Here is a 26,355-nt window from a genome sequence, read left to right on the forward strand (position 1 = left end):
CCTAGTGTTTGCTTCTTCGTTGAAGTTCTCTGCTTCTTGGCAACCCACCCTTCTGGAATTTGTTTGTTTTATCCTTTCACACATTTATCTAGTTTTTCTAATTAGACTGCAAGTACTCCTTGGGAAGAGCTGTGTCTTGCATACCTTTGTGGCTTCCATAATGCCTACTAGCCCAGGCCTAATTGAAATTTGTTGAATAAATTCCCTCTTAAAAAGTAAGCATTTCAGTCTCTCAAATTATGAGTAAGATATTGGATATCACTGGATTATATTCAGTTTTTAAACCCAGTATTTTGCATAATCCTAAAAATTATTTCAGTTTTATTAACCAGCTTGGCCTTAAACCAGCTTTAATATCCTAAGAGAGACTATTTTCTCATCTCCTTCATTCCCTTCTCCCCACCCCAAAAGACTCCTGTCTTTTGTGTGTGTTTTGAAATGTACTCGAATTCTGCCTTAGGAGGTCTTGAAATTGTAGTATGCATGCTGTTCTAAGGCATTAGAAAATTAGCTTTCTGTTTGTTAGCTTAAGGTTCTCAGAAATACATTCATTTTTCATAGCAGATGACCTACAAAATTATTAGTTAATAATTTTTATATGGTACTTAGACTATCTGGGGGCATTTATACAAAAGGAGGTATTTGGAGACAGTAGAAAGAGAAAGGACTTAGGAACCACACTGACCTGGGCTGAAGGGCCAGCTCTGCCTGTCTTGTACTTGCTTCATCACTGTGAGTGAGGGATTTTATCTTTTGGGCCCTCAGTTTTTGTGTAGTGCTAGGAGTCCATAGGTTTGGGGGAAGGATGGTCATAGTCTCTCCCACCCACTTCATAAATATGCTACCTAAATAACATGCCTGTGCTTTGTTTGCATATCAAGGGTCTTGCTAACTCAGATACACATACAGTTTAACAGTTTACTTAAAGCTTAATAGGAAGACTGGAAACTAAGTCTTCATTGGTGTGCCCTACTTATATTTTGCAATCCCTTGCATATGTATAGAAATTCCAGTGCTGTTCACTTTCCTCATCTATGTCTTACCTGCCTTTTGGGGGATTTTGTATGTAAAGCTTTTAGAACAGTGCCTAACATGACAAGAATTCAATAATACTTTTCTATTTTAATAATTTTGTTATTAGATATTTGATTTTACAATCATTGGTTTCTGTGGACTTAAAATGCTCTTTCAGATACATGTGTCATTTTCCATTGCCTTAGTGGTTCTCAGATTCCCTAATTCCAGGATGATCTGACTTATTAAAAATTACTGTTCCCATCTCTTCCTCATTCTTGGTACTATAGAATAAAACTACTTAACTAGGATTAGTGAAGAAAATGTTAGTATTTTAAATGCAGTATCAATGAAGTGATGGCTGAGTTTCATAGGCCATAATGGATACTGACTTATAATGACATGGTATGGTGTTAGCATCAACATCAAAAGCTCATCTAACTTGATGGGAACCCGTACTTTGAGAGCTGGTATTCCTGTTGATGGGAAATGAAGTGACAGGTGAAACCAATCTGTGAGTTGGGGAAGTCATTTCTAATGTTTTAATGAAGCCTGGATAACACCTATAGACTGCTAGGAAAAAACCCAACTCTTTTGTGAGTAAACAAAACATAACAAAATAGTACATAACTTACCCACAGAAAAATAGTGTGGGGATAGTGGAAAGAGCCACAGAAAATGAATGTGGAAGCCACTGTCCTCATTTTTTACCTTCCATTTATCTAGCAGTGAGACCTTAGCTAAGTAATTTCTTCTTTTAGTCTCATTTTCTCTATTGGAAGGAATTGATGATGATGTCTTAGATCCTTCCAACTCTGAAAACTGCCAACTCTATTGATAAACATTTAGTCTAAGTCTTAATTTATGATGGATTCTGCCTTTAAGTTTACAAATTATTGTTTGAAGTATATGCTTAGGTAAGTGGTATGTTTCATGTATTTCTCATGGGGTAATATCTAATGGGAAAATAAGAACCTTGAGGTGTGTGTGTTTTAAATCACTTTATACTTTTTTTGGTTCTGTTGTCAGTATTCATTTGAAAGATTTCTTAGAATTTTTGGTTCTCCAAGTAATCTTGTATAAATTTTTATTTACTCAAATCTGAAATCTGTGTATTTTATGTTCTTATATTTGCACATCTTTTTCAAAAATATTTCTATTGGGGATACTTCAAATGTGAGATGAGTTCTTATTGGTGAAGACATTGTTTTGTTACTTTCAGGTAGTATTTATTAAATGGCTTACTGCCATTCTTTTGCATTTTAATGATTTAAGAAAGATGGCCTTGGGGCTGGGGTTGTGGCTCAGTGGTAGAGTGCTTGCCTGGCACATGTGAGGCACTGGCTTCAATTCTCAGCACCACATATAAATAAATGGATAAAATAAAGGTCCATCAACTTAAAAAAAAAAAAGATGGCCTTGCTCTGCCAAAGAGCTCACAATATGAAGGGGAGAACACTCTTATACCTAATTAGATTTTTTCATATGTACACTCAGAAGTATATGCAAGGCAAGGAAGGAGTAGAGAGAGTGGGGTGGTTGATTATTACTATATAAGGTGGTCAAGGAGACTTTATAGAATGAGTGAAGCCTTAGTAGGATATTAAGATTGTATGTGTTTTCCAAGTGTTGAAATGAAAAAAATTATGATACAAAGGAATTCCCAAACCACTTGGTGGATACAGGGAAACACTAGGAGTGCTGTGTTGTTACAGCAGTAAGAGGGAGAGAAAGGGATTGTGTGTGTGTGTGTGTGTGTGTGTGTGTGTGTGTATATGTGTGTTGGGGAGCAGGAGGAAGTGAATGGTGTCAGCTGAAGATTTCCACATAAAATTCTGAAAGAATCTCAGAGACAGTGGAAAACCACTGAAAAACTTGAACCAGGGGACTGATATAGTCAGATTTGCATTATAATGGCCATGGGCAGATAGATTGGAAGGGGCTGAAAATGGAAAACATAGAGGAATCATTTAGGGGAGGAGGAGTATTACAGAAGATGTGGAATACAAACTAGCATCAGTGAGGAAGAAAAGGAGAGGAGGGATAACACTTGGGCTAAGAATGTCTTTAAGTGGTAAATGCTTGCTTTTGTGTAAGAAAGGTTTAGCACTATGGAAAGCAGGTTTTAGGTAGAAGCCAAGGAGTTGATTTTTGATATGTTGATATTGAGGTTCCCCTGAGAGACCTAGATGCAGAGAGATGGAAATGGAGAGTGATAATTGTCAGCATGGAGTAGGGCAGGGGAGTGAAAGACCAATGATTGAACTCCAGATGTTACCATAGAATCACTATGTTTCATTGCAGTGGTATAGGAGATTGAGAGTGGATGACATGAGGAAGTTTATATGGTGATGATAGATAGATTGCTCCCACAATAGTCATACTATCTTCATTAGAGTAAAATCCTATCATTTCCCTTTTACAGAAAGTATTCAGCCTTATCACATGGTCATTGCTATTATTGTTTACATATTTTTTAAAAAAATATTTATTTTTTAGTTTTAAGTGGACACAATATCTTTATTTATTTTTATGTGGTGCTGAGGATTGAACCCAGTGCCTTGTACGTGCTAGATGAGCGCTCTACCACTGAGCCACAACCCCAGCCCCCTATCTTGTTTTTTATGTTATGGGCTTGTCTTCATTTCAAAGTCTGCCTTACTCCCAGTCTAGTAAAATCTGTATACAACTCAAATTGTAGAACATGTGATTTTTTCCAAAGTTATTGTAGTTTCAATAAAATATGGTGAAGGGTTGTTTTTTTTTTCCTGTTCTATTGAGCTGTTTCCATGAGTCCTTTATATTGTTTCTTGGCCATTATTAGTTTTGTTTTTTCCCCACTCTGAAATTATATTCTGTAACTTGGTTATCTAAGTGCCTTATCTTTTATAAATTCTTTGATTTAACTGAAATCATAGTTCTCATTAGCCTTTTAATAGAATAATATGGTGTTGTGGGAGGTTATGTAGTCACAATTAAAGATCTCAAAGTCTGCCTACACATATTCTTAGAGTGATTTGTTAACTCCACTACATATGCTATTGGCTAAAGGACAGAGGATTTCTTTCCATAAGATCACAACTATCTAAATGTAGCCTCGGGAATGATAACTACCGGGGAAAAATAGGAACTTTTCATTTTTTCTCTTCCTGCATCTGATTAGAAAAATAATATATATCCTGGCTAGAATTTGCCTTGGAGGTAATTTTTTGGATTCAAAGAAATTACAGGCGAGGGTTGGGGCTATAGGCCCAACCTAGCATGTATGAGGCACTGGGTTAGCAGCACGTAAAATAAACAAATGAAAGTATGCTATCCATCTACAACTACCAAAAAAAAAAAAAAAAAGAAAAAGAAATTACAGGCTAAAAGTAATGGAGGAGAATTGAGTGATAGCTGAGAAGGGCATTTAGTAACTGAAGTTATTGGGAAATTTTGAGGATAGGATAAATCTAAAGAGATAGGACCTCAGAATTAGATTAGAAATTTTAGATTTCCTTAGTGCATAGGAAAAAGGTTAGGATTTAATAATGAAAGGTACCCAAAGACATTTTTAAAAGGAGATAGGAAGAATTCACTGCTTGGGATTGGGAGCTGATTGTTAGCATTTGTAATTTGTCAGAGGGTAGAGAAACTGGTAGATACTTTGTTCTTTCCTAAATTACTGTCTTAAACTTTCCCTCTGTGCTACTCTAGTTAATGCTCATTTAACAATATTTACTTAGCATCTTAGGGTGTCCATAGATTGGTTTCATGTGTTCAGTGAACCCTCTGATATTGACTGAAATCTTTTGTAAATTCTGTTAGTATTTTTGTGGGAGAAAAATCACTTGCTTCTGATTCAACTTTCAGAGGTATATCTGACTCCAAAATTGTTTGATTTTGCCATGTATGTAGTAAACATCTATGCTAGATGTTGCTTAGTTTGAAAAAGATTAGAAAGGAGTATGGTTCTTCCATTTATGTCAACAACTAAAGATGAAAATGAATTTTCCGAATGACTTCACCAGTGAAACCATCTGGGCCTGGGGTTTTCTCTGTGGGAAGGTTTTTGGTAGTGAATTCAATTTCTTAAACACATATTTGACTGTTCAGATTTTCTGTTTTATCTTATGTCGGTTCTGGTAAACTGTTATATTACACAGATTAGAGTTTTAGTTCTATTCAATTCTTAGAAACTGTTTACAAAGATGTGTAGTAATAAAAGAGGATTGCCAGCTCTTATGTACTTTTTGTTAGCAGCATAATAATCTGGCAACTATAGTGCATGAATTAATTCGATCTTCACAACAACCCTGAGATAAGTAGTATTATAGATACTACTTATAGATAGGGAAAGGAAGTAGAGAAGTTAAAAAACTTGTCCAAAGCCATGCCACTCACCTGGGTAAATGAGCTTTGAATCCAGAAAGTGTGGCTCTAGATACCATACCTTAGCTACTCAGCCATAATGTGTCCCTGTAATCATTCTTCTTAGTAAAAATGAGGACTGAGCTGAGGTTGTAGCTCAGTGGTAGAGCACTTGCCTAACATGTGCTGGGCCTTGAGTTTGATCCTCCAGTGTGCACATATGTTCATGCATGTGTGTGCATGCGCATGCACACACAAACAGGACTAAAGCCCTAAAGATTGGACTCTTGCCTTTGTACTGTTTTGTTTTTTCTTTTCCCTTGAGCTGTTCTAAATAGATGAAAAGTCTTTCCCTGTATCTCTTTCCGCTTCTGACAAGGCCAGTTTAAATACTAGGCTCTGGAGTTAAATGTTAATTTTGGCTTAAGAAACAGATTCCCCTTTACTCCCTTTCCTCTCACCATCTCACCACCCTATACAATAACTTTACATTGCCTCTTTGTTATTCTTAAATTGATAACACTGCCTCTCAACTTTTCCACCTACCCTACCAGTCTCTTCCTAGTATGGGAAAATACATATTGATTTGGGTTAAGGAGGAGCCCAGGAGGAGGGCTTTGCTGTTCAAAACACCACTCTGTTCCACCTAAACTACAGTTCTTGAGATGATTCTGTTCCCTAAGTTCACATGCTTCCTCATGCCACTTGCCTCCCTGTCCCATCATTAGAAGTTCCAAAGAAGAGGCTTTTCTGCCTAGATGTGCTCTGCATGTAGCTCTGTTAGCTGGGTGATGTGCAGTCTTACTTGTGGTTGACTTGGTTGAACTTACAAGAGTCAGAAGAAAATTCAAAAGGCCACTGTATGAAGTTAGAGTGAGAAAAGCCACTTCTCAGTAGACAGCTGTTAGCATATATAGTCGACTATCTAAATTTGTTGGTTCTGCATCCCCTTCCACCAACAACTGCAGATAGAACATGTACAGACTTTCCCCCTTGTCTTTACCTAAATAATGTAACAAGTATTCACATGGCATTTGCATTATATTAGGTATTATAAGTAATCCAGATATGATTTAAAGTATATGGAAGGATGTTTGTAGGTTATATGCAAACACTATACCATTTTATATAAGGGATTTGAGCATCTGCAGATTTTGGGTCCATGGAGGGGTCCTAGAACCAATCCCCCATAGACACCCAAAGATTATATTTGAACTATGCCTTCTCACCCTGCAGGCATGCTGTTGGGACAGACAAGGAATTCTTAAGTTGATTGATCAGCCTGGATTTGGAGCAAGGGGAGTTAAGTGATTTGAATGATGACTTGCACATCATTATTCCATCTCTAATCCTTAGAAGCACTTGATATATGTACAACCTGCTTTTCCTTTTTATTCTCCTGCCTGGATAAGAGATACAAATAGACCTGGACCCAACCTAGTCACTTAGTTGTGTGATCTTGAGAAGATTGTTGTGAAAATTAAAATATGAAAAATGCTTAGCACAGTTATCATTATTCGTGGTACCACCTTTGATACCTCTGATAAACCTACGTTTTCCTTTAGATAGATTTATATATTTATATATATATTTAGATAGATTTATAGTGAAGTTTTACTGGCCTGTAAGTTTTGTTTTTTTTTTTTTTTTTTGGTCATCTTTGAGATGACTTCTTGGCTTTTATTTTAAACTTACCCTTTGGGAAATTTCATTTCAGGTTTTCAAATTTTAAAATTTAAATTTTTTTTTTTTTTTTTTTTTTGTGGAAGAGAACTCCCTATAAATCTGCATGGGCCCATGTGTTTATGTATGTAGACTGCCCTTAGTTTACCAAAATAAAAATTTTTATGTTTCTACTACATTAGTAATTTACCATTTCTCTCCTGTAAGAATTCTCTCTTAAGGAATTTGACAGTGTTTTAAAAGTGTTTAGTTTTAATTTAAATGTGCTGAAGAGAGGGTTTTTATTCAGGAAGCAACTATTTTCTTCATTTACAAGCTGTAGTTCTTCTGGCTTAACCGATTTAAAGGTTATTCAAAGTTTTCAATATACTTAAAATTGTTTGACAGCTGTGACTTGTCTAGTACTAATATATCCAATAATATCATCTAAGTGTAATGAGAATACTCGCCTTCTGTCTCCAGCGCTCCCCCATGAACTGGCAGAAGAATTTGCAGGGTAAGTTATAGTATTGCATTTATGTTTTGGTGTTTCTTTTTTTCCTACCTTTTAATTTAACTTTGAAGTGAACATGTGGTTTAGGGGCTTAAGCAATGCTTCTGGAAAAATCTTACCAAGAAAATGAATGATAAAGTGGTTAACAAATATTGCCTGTGGTGTACAAAGGGTCTTAGATAATTCTAGTGCTTGGTTCATTTGTACAGATTGATTGCCTCTCTGCTGAGAGATAGAAATGGGAAAGGGATTTGTTGATTAATTGTCTAAGGAGAAAACTAGTTGCATCATAGTGATGTATTATTAGTTGGGGAAAGTTGAAGAAACCTAGTGTCCTCAATGTAGAATTCTTTTCTTTTTGTTTATATATATATATGTATATTTGAACTGTAGATGGACACAATACCTTTTTATTTTGGTGGTGCTGGGGATTGAACCCAGGGCTTTATGCATGTGAAGCAAACACTCTACAAAATGAGCTATATTCCCAGCCTTGTGAATGTGGAATTCTTGATTAGAATTAAGATTAGACTGTGGTATACACCTGTAATTCTAGCTACTGGGGAAATTGAGTCAGGAGGATCAAAAGTTTGTAGCCAGCCTCTGCAATTTAATGAGATTCTGTTTCAAAATAAAAAATGCACAGGGCCCTGGTTTCAATCCCCAGCACCAATAAACAAATAAATAAAACCACCAAGCAAGAAAAGAAAAGAGTGGGTCATTTCCAGGAGGTAGTTGACAGCTGAACAATATTTAAAGCCAAACTTGATCTGTAAATGAAGAAGAAAAAAAAAAAAAAGAAAAAGAAAAGAAATATGTATCCATTATCTACTGACTTATTAGGTGAAAGTTGCTTCTGCAAAGTGGAAAGAAGATAAGGCACTTTGAGAATAAAAACATAATTACATTGTTAAATAGAGGGAGGCAGTAGAGAAAAGAATGGGATGAGTTCTGGCAAGGAAGAATATAGTTATTAGAGCAACGGATGACAGGTACAGCAAAGGATATTTCTAAGTGAAAACAAGACTGGCTATAATTACCTGAGAAGTTGGACAGCCATGTTTTGTTTTGTTTTGTTTTTTAAATAAAATGGGTAAACAAGCTGTACTGGAGAATATGTTGTTTCTGGACCCTTTGGATAAATAGTTAACAAGTAGATTGAGGCACTTAATGGGCAGCCTTGGAATGCTGTGGAATTGCCCTTCCTGCAGAAGTTAAATCCTTTAGGAGAATAGGGTAAAACACCATCTGGGATAATGCAGGCTTCTTCCTTTTGAGGGACTTTTGTCTTTTTCTCTTAGAAAAGCTTGAAAAATTTGTTAAATTTCTACAACATGGAGCTGGAAAATTGAGTTTTGTATTTGTGCTGCTCTCCCCACCCCTTCTCCTCCCCTCCCCTCCCCTCCCATCACTTCTCTCTACCCAATCTAATGTGACACACTTTCTTCCCACCCCCCACATTGTCATACATGTATTCTGTATAACGTTGAGGGTCTCCTTCCATCTTCTGTGCATTTCCCTTTCTCCCTCCCCTTCCCTCCCACCTCTTTTTGTGCTGCTCTTAATAACAAAGTGGGGAAACTGTTGTATCCTTACTGGGAAGGGTATGAGTAGTAGTTATTTGAGACACAGAATACTCAAAAAGCAGTGATGTTTAAAAGCACATTTAAAATGTAAGCTAACAGGGACTGTGGGCAGTCCCTATCCCTGAGAGCCCTCTCTTAGTTTCCTTCAGAGGAATTTTAATTTCTGAGGAATTAACCTGCTCTCTAAGATGAAACTAACACACGTCAACTGTCCTCCCTTGGAGTGGTATGTCTTCCCCAATTTATTATGAGCAGTAAATTTTGAGTAAGGAGGCTGTTAATATATAGACAGACTCTGTAGTCACATATAGGTCAGGTGCATTTTAATTACTCACCAATCAGTTCAGGGCTTTTTGTTTTACTAATGAGAAGTTTCAGAGACAGTCATACCAACCCCTGAGTAAGAGACAGTAGTGATAGTTTTGACAGTATTTCCTGTTTATTTTTAGTGATTTCAAATAAGAACACATACCCAGTAGCCAGAATTAAACATTAGGAGCTTCATGTGTTTTGTGTATGCTTTTTTAAAGTCAAAATTCAAGACCTTTAGTTTCTTGTGGAGTATTAGCTGAATTTTGAACTGTGAAGTGTTCAAAACTGCCATTCAGAATTTGTGTTCTCATAAAAGCCCTGTGTTGTTATTGTTTTATCACCTTGTGCACTTTATAAATCACTTTTTTCACCAGATTTAGTAATTTTCTGGGATTTAGGATCCATAGTACACAGATTGTAAAGTGCAGTAAAACCCTAGAATCGTAATGCTAGTGAGTATGGGAGGCACCAGTGTGTGACTAACATGAGGCCCCTGTGCTGTATTTACACAGTAAGCACTATGACTGTTGCAGTGTTTACATCTCTTATTTTTGGATTCTAAGATTTAATATCAACAGTCTTCACTTTTGGATCCACTGCTACATTTCCAGTTTAGAGAGTGCAATATAATTGTTTCTGTGTGAAACGTCATTTTCCTGTGATAGTTTTGTATGGGGAATAACAGACTCTAGAAAGTTAATGTAACATTATGGTCATCATTTCATCAGAAGAAAAGATGTCTGAGCAATGTTTAATCTTGAAATAGAAGTCTACCGGGATAGAGGATTTTTAGTTGGAATTTGGGAGTAATGAGGTGGAGAGGCAGGGATGGATCTAGGTTAGAGAGAGTTGGGCAAGCCAAATAGAGAAAGTTAGACATAATCTTGTCAATAGTGAGCAGAAAGTTATAAGAGGTTTTGAGTAGACATGGAATACAAATAATATTCTTACTTTTCATTTGTTAGCTCCTATAAGAAAACTTTTGCTCCTTTAAGGAGGATAAGACTGGCATTTTTTTTAAAAAAATATTTTTTAGTTGTAGTTGGACACTATGCCTTTATTTCATTTATTTTTATGTGCTGCTGAGGATCAAATCCAAGGCCTTGCACATGCTAGGCGAGCGCTCTACCACTGAGTCACAACCCCAGTCCAAGACTGGCATTTTAACCCAAGATGATGGATAGTTGAGGTCTCTTGTCATCACCTTGTCAGGAAGATGAAATGGAAAAGAAAATGTAAAGAAACTCTCCTCCTATATTTATTTCCCCAGGATCATCAAAGAAAAGAAAGAAAAAATCACTGATGGTTCGTTATTTAAATTCAATTACTGTTCACATTTTGGCCAATTCTTTCCATTTTTAAAAATGAGTTTTTCCATTATTATTATTATTATTATTTAAATTAAACATATTTAATATACAATAAAGGGGTGTATATGTGTGTGTGTGTGTGTGTGTGTGTGTGTGTGTGTGTGTGTTTTGGTACTGGGTATTGAATCCAGGGAGCCCAACCACTGAGCCACATCCCTAACCCTTTTTTATATTTTATTTAGAGACAGGACCTCACTGAGTTAGTTGCTTAGGACCTCAGGCTTTGGGCTGCTGGGTTATAGGCATGAGCCACCATGCCCAGCTGTAATAAAGAATGGGTCCTTGGTTGTGAATGTTTGATGAATTTAATAATTGAATGCACTCATAATATTCATTACCTCAGTGAGATCTAGAATATTGCCATCACCACAGAAAATTTGCTTATACCCTTTTCCTGTTTTTCCTAATATTAATATAAATTTAATTTAGATTCTTTAAAAAATTTCTGTAGCATTATGATGTAAACATGCTTTCACGTAATTAAATATTTTTTAAAAATATTCTGTGGCTGTCATTATTATTTTCTTTAAAGATCTTTTTTGATATGGACACAATGTCTTTATTTATTTTCATGTGGTGCTGAGGATTGAACCCAGTGACTCACATATGCAAGGCAAGCACTCTGCTGCTGAGCTACAATGCCAGCCCCAATGGCTGCCATTATTTATCATTATTTACTTAACTATTTTTCTATTTTGGGATATTTAAACAATCTTCAGATTCCCACTATGAGAAATAATAGCATCATAAACATCAATCATTTTTAAGCAATCATACAACTTATTGAGAAATTGTTTATAGTAGGAAAAGGAAAAGAAGAGTTAAAGACACCTCCAAAGGTTTACAAGAATAGTGACCCATCAGAAGAAGGTGGGAATTCTCCTTTAGGAATTAGTGGAGGTCAGTGGGGAGAAATTGGTTTTAACTAGACCAAAGTTGAGGTGGTAGTGAGATGTCATTGCTGCTCTGTGTGGTAATTTGAAATAAAGGACTTTAGGAATTTAAATATCCATGTGTTCTGGAAACAGGCCATAGTGGAAAAGTTGATAGAAAACTGAGTATTGAGAAAAGAAGAGCAGTTTACCAAGGATTGAATCTCGCTCTACTTAGAGTTTTAGTGCTGATTTTTTTTTGTGTGTGTGTGTATGTGTATTTGTTCATTGGATAAAATGATGACTTGGAGGCATTCATTTGAATTCTGTACTCAATACCCTGAGATCCTGAATCTACTTTAATACCTATACTTACTACTAATGTGGTTGATGCTAATTCTGAGAAAGAAAGCTGATGTGGATTTCTTGTTTTACCTTGACTAAAATGAGAGTAGCTGCCATTTGAGTTTCTTGCTATTCTGCTAGACTTATTCCACTAAAAAGGGATTGACATACTTGTGTAAGGAAATGAAATTACTTCAATTAGCAGAAGTTACTGGAGAATGGAAGAAATAATTTAATAGGAAATAATTATTAAATTTTGAGTAAATAGAGTGGATTGAATAGATGTACATGTTTACTTTAACTCTTTTTGATATCTCATCAAATTATTGAAAAGATGTAAAACCCCTTAAGAAAAAGCAAAATGGAGAGATCTCAGAATAAAACATTTTGTTAACAAGCAAATGGACTGTGGTCACTACCTTAAATGATCAGAGAAAGCTGAACCTGAAGCAGCAGCAGCGGAAATCTGGAAATAAGGCAAGTCATACCACCTGACTCTAAGGTGGTATGCAGAAATGCACCTCTCAAAAAGTGCATAGGGATGAAAACAGGCCATGTGGTGGAGAGTTTGTATAAGTGGCCAGAACTGCTGATCCCACCCTACTCTTCATAAACAAAGTTGCAAGGTGTAAAAGACTGCAGGCTTACTCTCTGGAGAAGTTAAACAGGGAAGAATCTGGACTTGGGACATTAGGCACAACTGAGAACAAGGGGTATTTTTCTGAATGTGGAGAGCTACTTTGTGATGATATTTTCACCATTTTCCCCACTAAGCTCACAGATTGTGGATGAGTCAGGAGATAGATGATTTTTCTTTGAAGGACCCAAAATGCCCAGGAGCAAAGAACTAAAGACACTTGTTAAAAGGGAGTTCTTAGGGTGATGGTGGTCAGGAATTAGCTCAATTAATCTTACTACAGGTAAGCCCACCAGTCTCCTACAGAGCCCTCATCTTAAATATCATTGTAAGTGGCACAGAGGTTAAGAGCACAGTTTTGGAGTTTTGAGTCCTCTTTCCTGACGCTATTGTGACGTTAATTCAATTAATTAGTTATATCTAATTTTGAACTATATATAAAGTGAATTAAACAATATGTTTTATTTTTAAGGGCAGTATAGTTATACATAACAGTAGGGTTCATTTGGACATATTCTTAAATGCATATAACATAGTTTTCTCCATTTCAATTCCTACTGCTTTCACTTTATTCTTCCCTCCCTTGATTCCCTTCCTCTGTGATATATTTTTTGAGGGTATCTCTTTCTTTCAACATTGTATGTATGAAATACATCCTGTTTGTTATATTGCTGTAGCTTATTTTCTGTTTTATTATATGCATGTATTATAGTTTATGTATTTCTTTTCACTGTTCAGTGAACACCTAGGTTGTTTTCAGTTGTGGGCTGTTATGAATACTGCTTCTGTGGACTTTCTTAAGGAGAGTTGACATTAATGGTGGCTGAACATGAAGGGGAACTCAGCAATGTCTTCTTTACATTGGAATCCTCCCTCACCTTTTCCTGCCTTGGGGCATCTCTGACATCTGATGAGCAGGCCACAGGTCAAGGAGGGAGGAACAGAAGAAAGTCCTTTCCTTCACTCACTTTCTCCCTTTTGTCCTTTTACAGTGAAATGTTGACATATTGCTTAAAACTGCTTTGTGTTTACATTTGATCTGTATTCAAGTTCTATTGATTCTCTATTCTTGCTCTCTGAGGACAGATTCCTTTTTTTTTCTTTTTCTGAATGAAATCCAGCATCTAAAGGGATCAAATTATTTGCAGAAACAATCAGTACATGTAAAATCCAGTTATACCAATTCATCACAACAATTATCAACTGAAGGCTCCTGTTACCAATAGCACCAGTAACAGTGAAAACAGATTTCTTTTCTTTGTTTGGTCTGTGTGAATGTACACACTGTCATAACCAAATGTGATAAAAAAAGAAATACTTAATAAAGGAAAAACAGGTTAAAATGATATATTCTAGTTGAGTGTGGTGGCACATGCCTATAATCCCAGTGGCACAGAGGCTGAGGCAGGAGTTCAAAGCCAGTCTCAGCAATGGTGAGGCACTAAGCAACTAAGTAAGACCCTGTCTCTAAATAAAATACAAAACAGGGCTGGGATGTGGCTTAGTGCCTGAGTGCTCCTGAGTTCAATCCCTGGTAGCCTGCCCCCAACCCCTAACCCCCCACCAAAATGATATATTCTTTGCAAGTTAGGAAAATAGTACATGCCAAAAATTGAATATTAATATTCAATATTGTTTTTGAATATGGGCTATGTTACTTAAAAATTCTAGTTGGGCAATATGGATTTTTAAAAAAATTTTTAAAAGTGTTCTTTTTATTCAATTGCCTGTTAAGCTTCTTTTTGTCATTTTTAGGAAGTTCTGCTTTGTTTTAGAAATCAAATAAATAGTCACTGTATCCTAGTAAGCCAGCTAATCCAGAATTAAAGTGTAACTATGCATGTGTAACACTAACATTGTAATCATTCACTAGAAATCTTTTAAATCTTCTTTTATATTTTCAGATGTCATAAAACAAATCTTACAGCTGTCAAAAATGCATGTTTCCTAGCCCCACGCAAACCATGCACTGTGTATTTGGTTCAGTAAGTTTTGTCTCAAAGGTATGGAGCTTTGTTCACAAATGCATTTTTATGCTAAAAATGGGAACAACCTTGCTTTAGTGTCTTGACCACACCCAGGCACCACAGTGTTTGAAATAGTCAGTGTGCTGCTTCAGCATTCATTGTGATAAACAAGGACACAGTGGCGATTGTTTTGGCCCAGGGAATCACATTTAACTCAAGAACACATGTTTGGAATAATAACTTCTGTTAATTATTTTCTGAAAATTATGATTATATTTATAATATTACATAAAAGTTATAATATTTAGTCTGTTAGATAATAAAGTTAGAACTGTAGTAGAGGGCCAAAGCTCAGGAAATAGCCAAATTGATTTGATTAAATTTTTGCTCCTTAGAATAGTGTCCTAAGGTCATGCCATTTTGCAAGAATAAAGTATTTTGATGCTTCCACAAGTTTAGGTTACTTTTAGATAGTTGTGATCATTCATATTGATAGCAAGGTTTAAAAAGAGAGTTTAGACTGAGCCTGAAATGGAAAACTACAGTAGATTTACTGTGGTAATTAAAAGACATAGTTTGACTTTGGAAATTATTGATTGAATGAATTGGTCAGTAAATTAAAATAGGTGCTAATTGAAAACTTGATGTTTAGCCCAGGACCAGCACCGGCTTCATGAATGAAGATTTGAAACGTGAGAAATCTCTAGGGAGTTTTGAATTAAAGAGACAAGACTCTAATTACTTTTAAACCAGCTCCAGGACAGCTCCTCCCAGCTCCAGCCTCCAACCACCTATTATGGTAGCGAGGCTACTGAAGAGGCTAGCAAGAGATAGAGAACACGCCAGGGAGTGGACTTTTATTGGGGAACAAAAAATTCTGGGGAAAATCCCATCCAATGAAGATTAAGGGGGGCAGCATCCCAGGGTCAGGGGTGACGATTGGATCTTTGGGGTAGTGGCCAGACTCGCTTCCACACCTGAGAAGGGTGGGGAAAGCCCTGGACACAAGATGTGCCTAAGCGTCTCTCGCCCAGCCAGGGAGGTAACTCAAATCACCTGGGAGGATAGCCTCCCACATTGATGTTTTTGCCATTTGTTTCCTAATCAGATGTCATCTTAAAAGATACTTATCTCCATTTGATTGTAAGCCCCTTAAGCATAGCTACTGTGGAATCTTTCTACCTTTTTAAAATTTACCATAAATTATTTATCTATAATTTAAAGAGATTGAGGGTCGGGTTTGAAAGTTACTGTTGGGGTCATTAAAAGTTCTGAAGCTTGGCAGTATGGAGATTCCTCAGAAAACTTGGAGTGGAACCACCATTTTTCTCGGTTTATACCCAAAGGACTTAAAAATCAGCATACTACAGTAATGCAGCCACATCAATGTTTATAGCAGCTCAACTCACAATAGCTACACTATGAAACCAACCTAGGTGTCCTTCAGTAGATGAATGAATAAAGAAAATTTGGTGTATACTCAATAGAATATTACTCAGCTTTAAAGAAGAGAGAAATTATGGCATTTACCAGTGCTAAGTGAAATAAGCCAGTCCCAAGAAACCAAAGGCCGAATGTTTTCTCTAATGTGGATGCTAGTTCACAATAAGGTGGGGGGGCACTAGAGAAGAATAGCATTACCTTAGATTAGGTAGAGGGAGGAGAAGGGAGAGGATGTGGGGATAGGAAAGATAGGAGAATACATAGCCATTATACTTTATGTATATATGTGACTGCATGACCAATATGATTCTACAACATGTATACTCAGAAAAATGAGAAATTATATCCCATCTGTGTATGATATATCAAAGTGCATAAATGCATTCTACTGTCATGTATACCTAATTAAAAAATTAGTAAAAAAAAAATGTAAAAAAATTCTGAAGCTTGGTGTTACCAAAAGCAACTTGGCATTATATGAATTTTGTTTATTATTTTTATCTTGGCAAATTTTGTTAGTTCTCATTTTTAGAGTTCAATATTTAATAGAAATCCTATTATTTGAAAAGTCTTATGTTCAGTTGTCTAATTTAAGATTTAAGTCTTCTGCATATTGTTTGTTTCAGATGTAACTGTTTTTAAATATTGGTGTCCATGGTAAATGTTGATGAACTCCTATGAGATTGCCTGTTTTCTTTCAAAATCTAGTTTTAACAATATTTACTTAGATTTATTGTTAATGTTAACAACATAAAATATTTGAGAATAAAGCATGGTAACTTAGCTTTAACATTGAATTTACTGAGTTTTCCCTGTGGTTGTAGATAAAATTTTTTTTTTTCCAGTATACAATGGATTAGTGAATGAACAAGTTGGATGAAAAAACAGAGAGGGGTATCACTGAAATTGTTACTTGAGTGAGGAGAAGTAATGGCACCTTTTAGTTTGCTTGAATGTTCTCTGTTTAACATCATTCCTATAATTCTTTTTTGTTAGAAAATTTATTTTTTAGGTGTAATCTTAAGAAAATTCATTTTATGATTCTGTTGTCATTTCTTTTGCTTTTATAATTGATAAGTTTGTTATGTAATTGTTTGAAATTATAATTTTATAGATAAAGGGGGGGATGTTTTGGGGGTCAACAAGTTTTATCTGTTTTTATCCAAGACAGACAATGAATGCCCAGTCATCTAGAAAATATACTATAAAGCACAAAGATGATGATTTTAATCTGATTTGTTATTCTGTGGTACAAGGGGTCCCTCAATCAATTATATTACATGCGTGCTTTAGCAATATGTTAGCAGACATGTTAGCAGATTGCCTGCTAAAAGATATATAACTAAAGGAAATTTAGAGTATTTATTAAGTTTTAAAAACTTTCAGTATATTTTGTCCTTCCTTTTTGTTTTGTTTGGTATTAGTCTTGGCAGATATTTGGGGAGTAGCTACTAGATAATTGTCACACTATTCTCTTATAATGTGTTAGATCTTTGCTAGTTATTTTCTCTAAACAACAATAGTAATAACAAAATGCCTACTAAAGTCATGGTGTAAAATTTGTAGTTTCAATGGAGATAAAGGGGTTGTGAACAGTGAATTATTTTTTTCTGTAGTAATCTTAAATAACTGGACATTTAGCAGTTGTATTTTGCTGTTACAGGTACAAAAGTTTTACCTTATTTAGTTAAAAGTTGATCAAAATATGCCTAAACACTTCTTCCTTTTTTGTTTACTAGGCCATAAACTTGGAAACTCCATGCCATTTCACCTTTTGGCCAAATCTTTGAGATTTATGTTTTTGCACCACAGTTAACAGTTGACAGCAATAAACTTAAAATACTGGAATAATAACAGAGAGCCAGGCTTTTAGAGCAAAGAGCCATTTGGTTTTATCCCTTGCCTGTAGTACTTAATTTAATATCTACTTAATATTAAGAAGTTCTTAATATTAGTGTAATTTTAGGATTGCCAGTTTTAGCAAATAAAAATTCAGGGCACCTAGTTAAATTTTGATTTCAGGTAGTGAAAACATTTTTTAGTGTAGGACTGTCCCAAATATTGCATGGAACAGACTTAAAAATTATTTGTTGTTTATCTGAAATTGAGATTTAACTGATGTTGTGAATTTTATATGGCAACACTAGTTATTTCTATGTATTGTATATGAGGTGCCAAGTGTTGAGAGATGAGTAAGGAGCCCTTCAGGGGCTTAAAAATGTAATTGGGGGAGACTAGAAGAAGGTATGCAAAGAAGAGCAATACCAGAGTTGGAGACCTTGCAGTAATGAAGGTGTTTGACAAACACAGTGATACAGTTTCTTGTTAATGCTGAGATGGGTCATGAGGTAGGTAAACAGTGCCTGTAGGTGCTTTTGAGTGGAACCTGGAGACCAAAAACCCAAGGAGCGGATGGAACAGGAGAGAAGAGAAAATGAGAATATAATAGAAATGATAAAAAGAAGTGGGGGAAGTCAGAGAAAAAGGAGAGAAATAGAGAAGCTAAGGTTCAACCATGGTTGCCAGGGCCAGGCTGGGGTGGATTTGGTGTTTCAGAGAAGGAACCCTGAGATTCTTCCTGCCCTCTCTGCTATCTTGCAGAACTCAAATCTTTTTGCACCTCTGTTTTCTGTTTGTAAGGAAAGGGAGTGGATGAGAGTCTCAAACATGACCTGGTTCTAGAAAGTTGGCAGCTGAGTTCCTAATCTTAGGATTTCTACCTTTGAAGAAGTGTTTTCCAGGTTTTAACACCTGTTCCTCCCATACTCTTCAGCCTTGCCTTTTGTCCTTATAGTCACTTTTTGGAGGTCAAGCCAATACCTTTAAGCCTTTAGTTTGATTCCAATGTATGGTGTTTACTTTATCTTTGGAATGAAAATAAACTGGACTTTCTCAAAGACATTTCTTAAATTGTCTTTGTACTAACACCAACATAAATTAAAATAAAAGAGTTGAAAATAAATCCTAATGTTTTTTCTTTTGTTCATTTTTGATAACCTGTTCCTGAATAACATAAAAAGCTTAGGAATAGAGTCTAATATATTTTGATATATTTTGGAGGCAGTTTCCAACTTTGGAAATAACCTTAATGCATTTCAGTCTTGCACATAGACTCATTACAAAACTTCTGTGTGCTGGGGAGGGATGCCAGCGGTTTCTTGTGGTTATGATATATTTGCATAAACATGCAGCTGCCATTACCTATTTAATGATTTGTTCAACCCTGGACTTTAAATAATAAATGGCTGCAGGTGATAAAGGACAATTTTAATGGGACTAAGTCTCCTGTTTGGAACAGTGGGTTTTAACCTGTTTTAGATACTGGAATTATTTTGTAAATCTGAAAAGGCATTGGTCCTGTCTGCAAATAGGATGCACATACAAGCTGTTGTAGATGAAGGAGAGGATTTAGAGACAATTCCACACACCTCTCACTCCAACTGCCTGTTCATCTATGGATGACTTGGTTTTAAGTTTGTTATTTTGGAGCTCAACTATACAGTTAAATAGGTCCATGCTTTCAGTCCTTAAGCCATTCATTCATGAGCTGTTAAGTTCTAAGGCATAGTAGAATCTGGGTTTTAGCTCTTTATGGATGATAGTCTTGTATAACAAATTTAAGAGTCTGTTTTCATCATGAAATGAGAAGTGTGATTCATGTGTTATGTTTCTAGCTTCCACTTTTTTTTAAATACATTTTTTAGTTGTAGATAGAACACAGTACCTTCATTTATTTTTATGTGGTGCTCAGGATTGAACTCAGTGCTTTACACCTGGGGGCAAGTGCTCTACCACTAAACCATAACCCCAGCCCTCTAACTTACACTTTTTAAAAATTTTGGTGGTGCTGGGAATTGAACCCAGGGCCTCATGCTGCTCGGCAAGCACTGTACCACTGAATTACATCCCCAACCCTAATTTATACTGTTTAAAGATTTAGAATTTATTTGGTGTGTCCCAAGAGGAATAACAGCAACTATCTAGTTTATCATCCATATTTCTTTTACTTCAATACAACTTTTAATTTACCTTTACATTTTTTATAGTCACACAGCTTTCAGTTGTCTTTCCACCTAAATCTTTTTATTATAAACTTTTTTGTGCTTCCATATTGCTATAATCTTTAATGCTGCACCATAATTCACTGAGTTGATGTATGTGTGTAATGCAGGATTAAAAGGTTATTCCAATTTTATGTTTTATGTTGTAATTTTATGTTGCAAATGACAACTTTAAGTGGCCTTTTCAGTCTTGTTTTAGATTAGTTTCTTAGGGTGGATTCTCAAGGATGGAAGTAATGACTAATTTATTTCATAGCATTTTCTGAAGCACCTACCATGATGTCCCAGGTTGGACCAAAGGTTTGGCCATTTACTTGATACTTGATATGCTTTGTTATTCTTTCCCATTGGTAAAGAGGTCTTCTTTACCAGTGTAGTCAGCTCCGAATTGTCTCACCTGGTGAATGTTTACAAATAAATATAGTAAAGCATGGCAGGGAAGTTCCAGCCAAAGAAATAGCTGTGTGTCTCTATACCTACTGTTAAAATTATTTACACAACCTGGTCTCCTTTTGATGTGATAGCTGAGAGATGAAACTTTGATCAAATCAGACTGTACAAACTTAAATACCCTTATAATTAACCTAGATTTATTAAAATCATCTAGAAAACTTTAAATTGAAATTTAAAGTTTTAAAGCAAAATCACAATACACAATTTTATTAATATATATGAAATTTTATTTTGTGAATATTTGTTGAATGCCAAGTATAAGGAAAAAAATGTGTTGCATATTCTTGGTCAGTTCTTCATGAGTAAGAAGAGATGGATAAGTAAACAAGTAGTTGCTGCCACCCATGCTGAGCACTGTCACTGTGTTTGTATGTCCAAGGGTACTTTCTTGGTCTTTTACCCAGATTTTTCACTATAGAAAAGTCCCCCCCCCCTTTCATGGTTTACTATCATGCATTGGAAAAAGAAAATTAAAAAAAAAAACTTGTTAAAGAGTACAGTACATCTAAATTACTTGAGATGAAAACTCAATTTTTGAAATACATGTATAGTTTAATGAGGATTCAAAATTGACTGGTTGAAGGAAGTTGTAGGTGGATGATTATGTGCTATGTCACTGGTTTCTTCACAAACGTAATTTCTAATAATTATTAGAAGGGGCAAAAATAATACAACTGAGCATACTTGCTTCATTAGCCATAGCAAGAATGTAATTTAATATGATCCCCTTTTTTTCTGTCTTTCAAACTAAAGAGCAAAAACATGTGTCTCCTTATTCACTCTGGGGATCCTGAAAATCTAGGTCCCCAAGTAATTCTGCAGGTTGTTGATTGTAACCTGGGAGCTTAACAGGGGTGCATTATTTTCTTGGTGTTGAATTGGGGTTGCTGGTAGTACATATTTTACAGGGCTATCAAATCCAGTAGCTACTGCTCTGTGTTCACCTTAGCCTCAGAAGCACTGGTTGCTGTTTTCTTCTTAAAGCTCTGGAGACCCCCAAACTCTGGTGCTTCTTCCCCTGGTCCTTTTCATTTGTTGTTCTTGGCTCTCCTTCTACCACATTTCTAATTATGGGGTGCTTAAGGGCCCTTTCCTTTCTGTTCCCTCATTTGTCTGTTCCCTGTGGCTTTAGATATTGTCTATATGCTGGTGAATCTTTATGTGCCTCCATCCCTGACCTGTCTAGTTCAGAAGTCCAGATTCATATGTATGGTTGTCTACTAGATATTGCTGCTTTAATACATCCCTAGATGAAACCTCTGGATCTTTCCATCAAAACAAGCAAGCAAAGAAAGAAACCTTTTGCCTTTCCTAGTTCTCTCCACTTTGGGTAAATAGCCTTGAAACTATGACTCATCCTTCATTCTTTTCTTTCCTTCACTTTATGCATCTAAACATGTAGCAGCTATTACCTCCAGAAATCTATATCATGTTTCCTCTGCTGCTGCCCTATTCTAAGCCAACATTATCTCTTGTCACAGCAACAGCCAGCTTGTCACCTTCTTGTTCATTCTATAAATAGCTACTGGAGTGATTTTTTTTTTTAAAGCAAAAATCGAATGATGTCATTTATCTATTTTAAGATCTCTACTATTTTCCCATAGCATGTAAAATAAAAATCTCATTTTTGGAGCTTACACATCTGAGTTTAGTTTCCATAGCTAGGAAATGGAGGCATTGTGACTTTAACTAGAATATAATTACCACAAGGGGCATGGATTTATTTATTTATTTTTAGTACCAGGGATTGAACCCAGGGACATTTAACCAGTAAGCCATATCCCCAATCCCACTTAAAAAAATTTTTTTTTGGTCGTGGTGGATGTACCAGGGATTGAACTCAGGGGCACTTGACCACTGAGCCACATCCCCAGCCCAATTTGGTATTTTATTTAGAAATAGAGTCTCACTGAATTGCTCAGCGCCTCGCTTTTGCTGAGGCTGGCCTTGAACTCATGATCCTCCTGTTTCAGCCTCCTGAGCAGCTGGGATTACAGATGTGGGCCATTACACCTGGACAGGCATGAATTTTTTTTGTCTGCTTCTTTCATGATCATTTTTCTTGTGCTGAGAACAGTGTGTGCACATAATGGACACTTAATAAATGCTTATTGGGGTGAATAAACACATTCTGCTTATATGGAGCCCCCAGAACTTTTCTTCTTTTCTCTTTCAAAGTATTGTATTATAGCTCAGCATATTTGCATAGCTTAGAAAGTCCATGGAAGACTTCCAGTGCAATGTCTCTTTTTCTTTCACCTTCTATACATATTTCCCCTAACCCCATGGTTTATTTATCAGATCAGAAGATATTTAGGTCATTGGGAGAAGATAGGTTAGTACATAAGATACAAAATAACATGGAAATTAAATAAGCATTTAACTTTAGAAATACAGTTGTAGTATATATGATAAATTTTTACTCTTTATCACCCTGTTTCAACAGTCATCAATAAACTGCTGTTCTTTGAACAACTAGTATTTAATTTGGACATTGCCTATGGCTAAAGAATGTCTAGTTTTATAGAAGTTTATAGCATAGATCTACTTTATCCTGCGCATCATTACTATTTTGGTAAACCAATCAAGGACAAATTAGGTATGATTTTAAGGATATTAGAAATGTCCTGAAATACCTTTTATGATTTGTGTGTCTGTGTGTGCATGTGTGTGTGCATGAGTGCATGCGTGTGCATATGTGAATGCCTGAAATTTGATCATTAGCTGAACTATAAATTTGTAAATTGTGAATAAGGCAGAGGAGGAAAGTACTTGTAGCCCATCAACAGTTATCTTATTGTAATGAGGTTAATTAGTAGCATGCTTGATTGCTAAGTAACCAGGAACAGGCTTTGATGGGAAGTCTAGAATCACAGGGACCTGGGATGGGGATTGCTAACCGAGGACAAGTAATATTGTTCAAGAGGGTAGGAAGGTGCTGCACTGAACTTTGCCTTTGAGGCATTTTTAGCTTCAAAACCTGTGGAATGAAATCCCTATTCCAGTTTGGTGGTGCTCCCACACCTTGTCATCTGGGTTTCCTTTGGCTGGCCACAAGTAAATCTGCCCAGGAGGTACTTCCAGCTAACTCTGATGCTTGTTTACTTTTAGGTATCTTGCAATATATTCAGAACTCTCCCTCCTAGTGACAGCAATGAATTTGATCCAGAAGAAGATGAACCTACCCTTGAGGCATCGTGGCCACATTTACAGGTACTTTGAATTATCCTGTGTTTCAAAGGAAAGATTCATTAACTTCTTGTTCTGTTGTATTCTTACTGCTTGGCTCCAGTTCACTGAGTTGCAATTTAGTTTGAAAGTTTTCATTGATTCGCATGGGAATTCCTTGAAGGCCTTTGTTCACCAAGAAGTTAAATTAGAATATATTGATGAGAAAACCGAAGAATGCTTTTTGTTTCCCACTCTTCATATTTAGGATATAAACATAATAAAATAATTTTATTGCAGTGCTTTCGTGTGGGCTTCCCCATGTTACAGGTCCAGCCAATATTTCTTATTCTTTTTTTAGAGCTTATTTGTGATCCTACACACTGGAATTTTAAACATGAACAGAACTGGTTTTACATTAATATTAGTTGTATGTGATTAGTTCACAGAGTACATGTATCATTTTTAGCAGTTAATACCCTGGGGAGTTTATATGTCTTGTCTTTGTGATAACCACAAATGTGTTTCTTTAGTCCAGAAGGGCAAATCCCAACTGCAATCACTGTTTCTTCCCCAGGTTGTAAGAAGGAGAAACAGCAGAGTGAAAACATGGCCTGTTTTGTTCTGGTGCACTGAGAAGGCCAAGTTGCCCAATTATAATCTTATGCCAGGATGGGTTAGGGGTATCACTATACCTATTTTTCTAGCACCAGCCCCATCTGTATTGTATACCTGGTCATTTTCCAGCTTGTCCTTTCTCTGCTGCATTCTCTCAAGGCCATAATTTCTCAAGAGAATAGAATAAGGAGATTTGAATGTATCAAACGCCAAAGTCAAGTTTCTGTCTATCAGAAAGTCTACAGTGGCTGGGGAGACAAATGGCAAGGAGGAACAATATGGAGAGAAGGAGTAGAACCCTGTACATCTCCACCCCTAGGCAGAATTCTCTGCTGCTTTGTAGAAGTGTGCTGATGGTTACTAGTTGACATTTTGGAGAGCTGAGGACTGTGCAGCAGAGAGATGAAGCTTAGATCTAGACATGCTTATGAATTTACATTTTTCCCCACTTGAGAATTTTTTACATTAATTTACAACTTGGGCCTGTCCTGCTTTGGCAGCTCCTGGTTGCTACAGGTATGTATGTATGCTCTTTCTCCTAATTACACAAGAGCTTTCCGAGCTGTTTTTTACTTAGGCATGTGATACGTATATGTTCCTATTACCAATGCCAAGATTGGTAGATAGATAAATTAGTTAAGACACTGTGGTCGTTCGATTAAAATTTTTTTTTAAAATATTTTATTTTATTTTATTTATTTGGCACTGAAGATTGAACCCAGGGATGCTTAACCACTGAGCTACATCCCCAGCCCAAGTTTCTTAGGGCCTGGCTAAGTTGCTGAGGCTGCCTTTGAACTTGTGGTTCTTCTGCCTCAGCCTCCTGAATTGCTGGAATTACAGGCATGTGCCACTGTGCCCATCAATGTTTTATTTTTTGAAAGATGCCAGACATACTATTTGTAGTCTAAGATATTTGTAAAATAATTTGTGCATTCCATAGGTATATCCCAGATTGTGACAAAACCCAAAACAAACTCTTTTGAATGGGTGGATTCTTGTTATGTTGTATTCTTACTGCTTGGCTCCAGTTCACTGAGTTGCAATTTAGTTTGAAAGTTTTAGGTTTTTTTTTTTTTTTTTTAAAGAAAATCTCCTTGAGGAAGGCCCATATTTTATGGTAGAAAATACACAGAAATCCTCAAAACTTCAACTTACTGTTTTCTATATTCCAAAGAAGAGGTCACTCTTGCCATTTAGAAGAGCATTTTGAACACTTTAAATCACCATCACATAGATATAAGTTTCTCCAAAAGTACAATAAAGTTAAATAACTCAGTATTTCAGATAATCCTTCCCTTAGTGAATGACTCTTATACAGGACCAAATTAATTTCTCAAGTTATTAAACTAAATTTGCCACCCAGAATTTTAGCCTACACTGTGGGAGTATTAATCATTAGTTCATCTGAAACCCTAAAACCAAAGCAACATTGAAAGATGGTGATAACAAACCATTTCAAATAGACTAGTTTCATCTGTTTTGACACCCTGTTCAAGCCTATAATCCATCAGGTCCTGTCTTTAGCTCAGGGGGAGGTATGACTGAGTAAGGCTGGATTAACTAAAGGAAATTTACTTTTGAAATTCACAAATTGTCCTTCATTCATAGTAAAGGTCAGGCCAGAAAGCGCACTGTTACCTTCATTTATCTGTTGCTTTGTGGATATCTTTGTATAGGATCTGGCATGTCTCAAGAGCCTGGTGTTTCCTTTGTATAGTCTTCCTGCACTGATTAGTCCCGTTTCCAGTTTCATTGAGAGGTGGTTTTAACTGAGAGAGAGCACTCATTGAAAATTTCAGAAATCTTTTTTTCTTTGCACTATAGGTCATTTGTGTCATAGTCACCCATGATTAAATTTAATAGTTTACTTTTAAAAAAAAATATCTATTTTCTAGTTACAGGTGGACACGATATCTTTATTTTTAATTTTGTTTTTAAATGTGGTGCTGAGGATCAAACCCAGTGCCTCACACATGCCAG

General features: G+C 36.0%; 1 protein-coding gene across 2 annotated transcripts in view; it reads left to right on the forward strand.

The window, feature by feature from the left end:
• Positions 1-26,355, forward strand: part of Ppp2r5e (protein phosphatase 2 regulatory subunit B'epsilon) — a 165,655-nt gene that overhangs the window by 92,414 nt on the left and 46,886 nt on the right. For both annotated transcript variants that reach the window (XM_026385139.2, XM_026385140.2), the window contains exon 4: positions 23,698-23,799. In XM_026385139.2, the coding sequence (XP_026240924.1) occupies positions 23,698-23,799 (102 nt within the window). The remainder of the gene's footprint in view (positions 1-23,697; positions 23,800-26,355) is intronic.

Source organism: Urocitellus parryii, chromosome 6 (genome assembly GCF_045843805.1).
Source record: "Urocitellus parryii isolate mUroPar1 chromosome 6, mUroPar1.hap1, whole genome shotgun sequence".
Taxonomy (NCBI): Eukaryota; Metazoa; Chordata; class Mammalia; order Rodentia; family Sciuridae; genus Urocitellus; species Urocitellus parryii.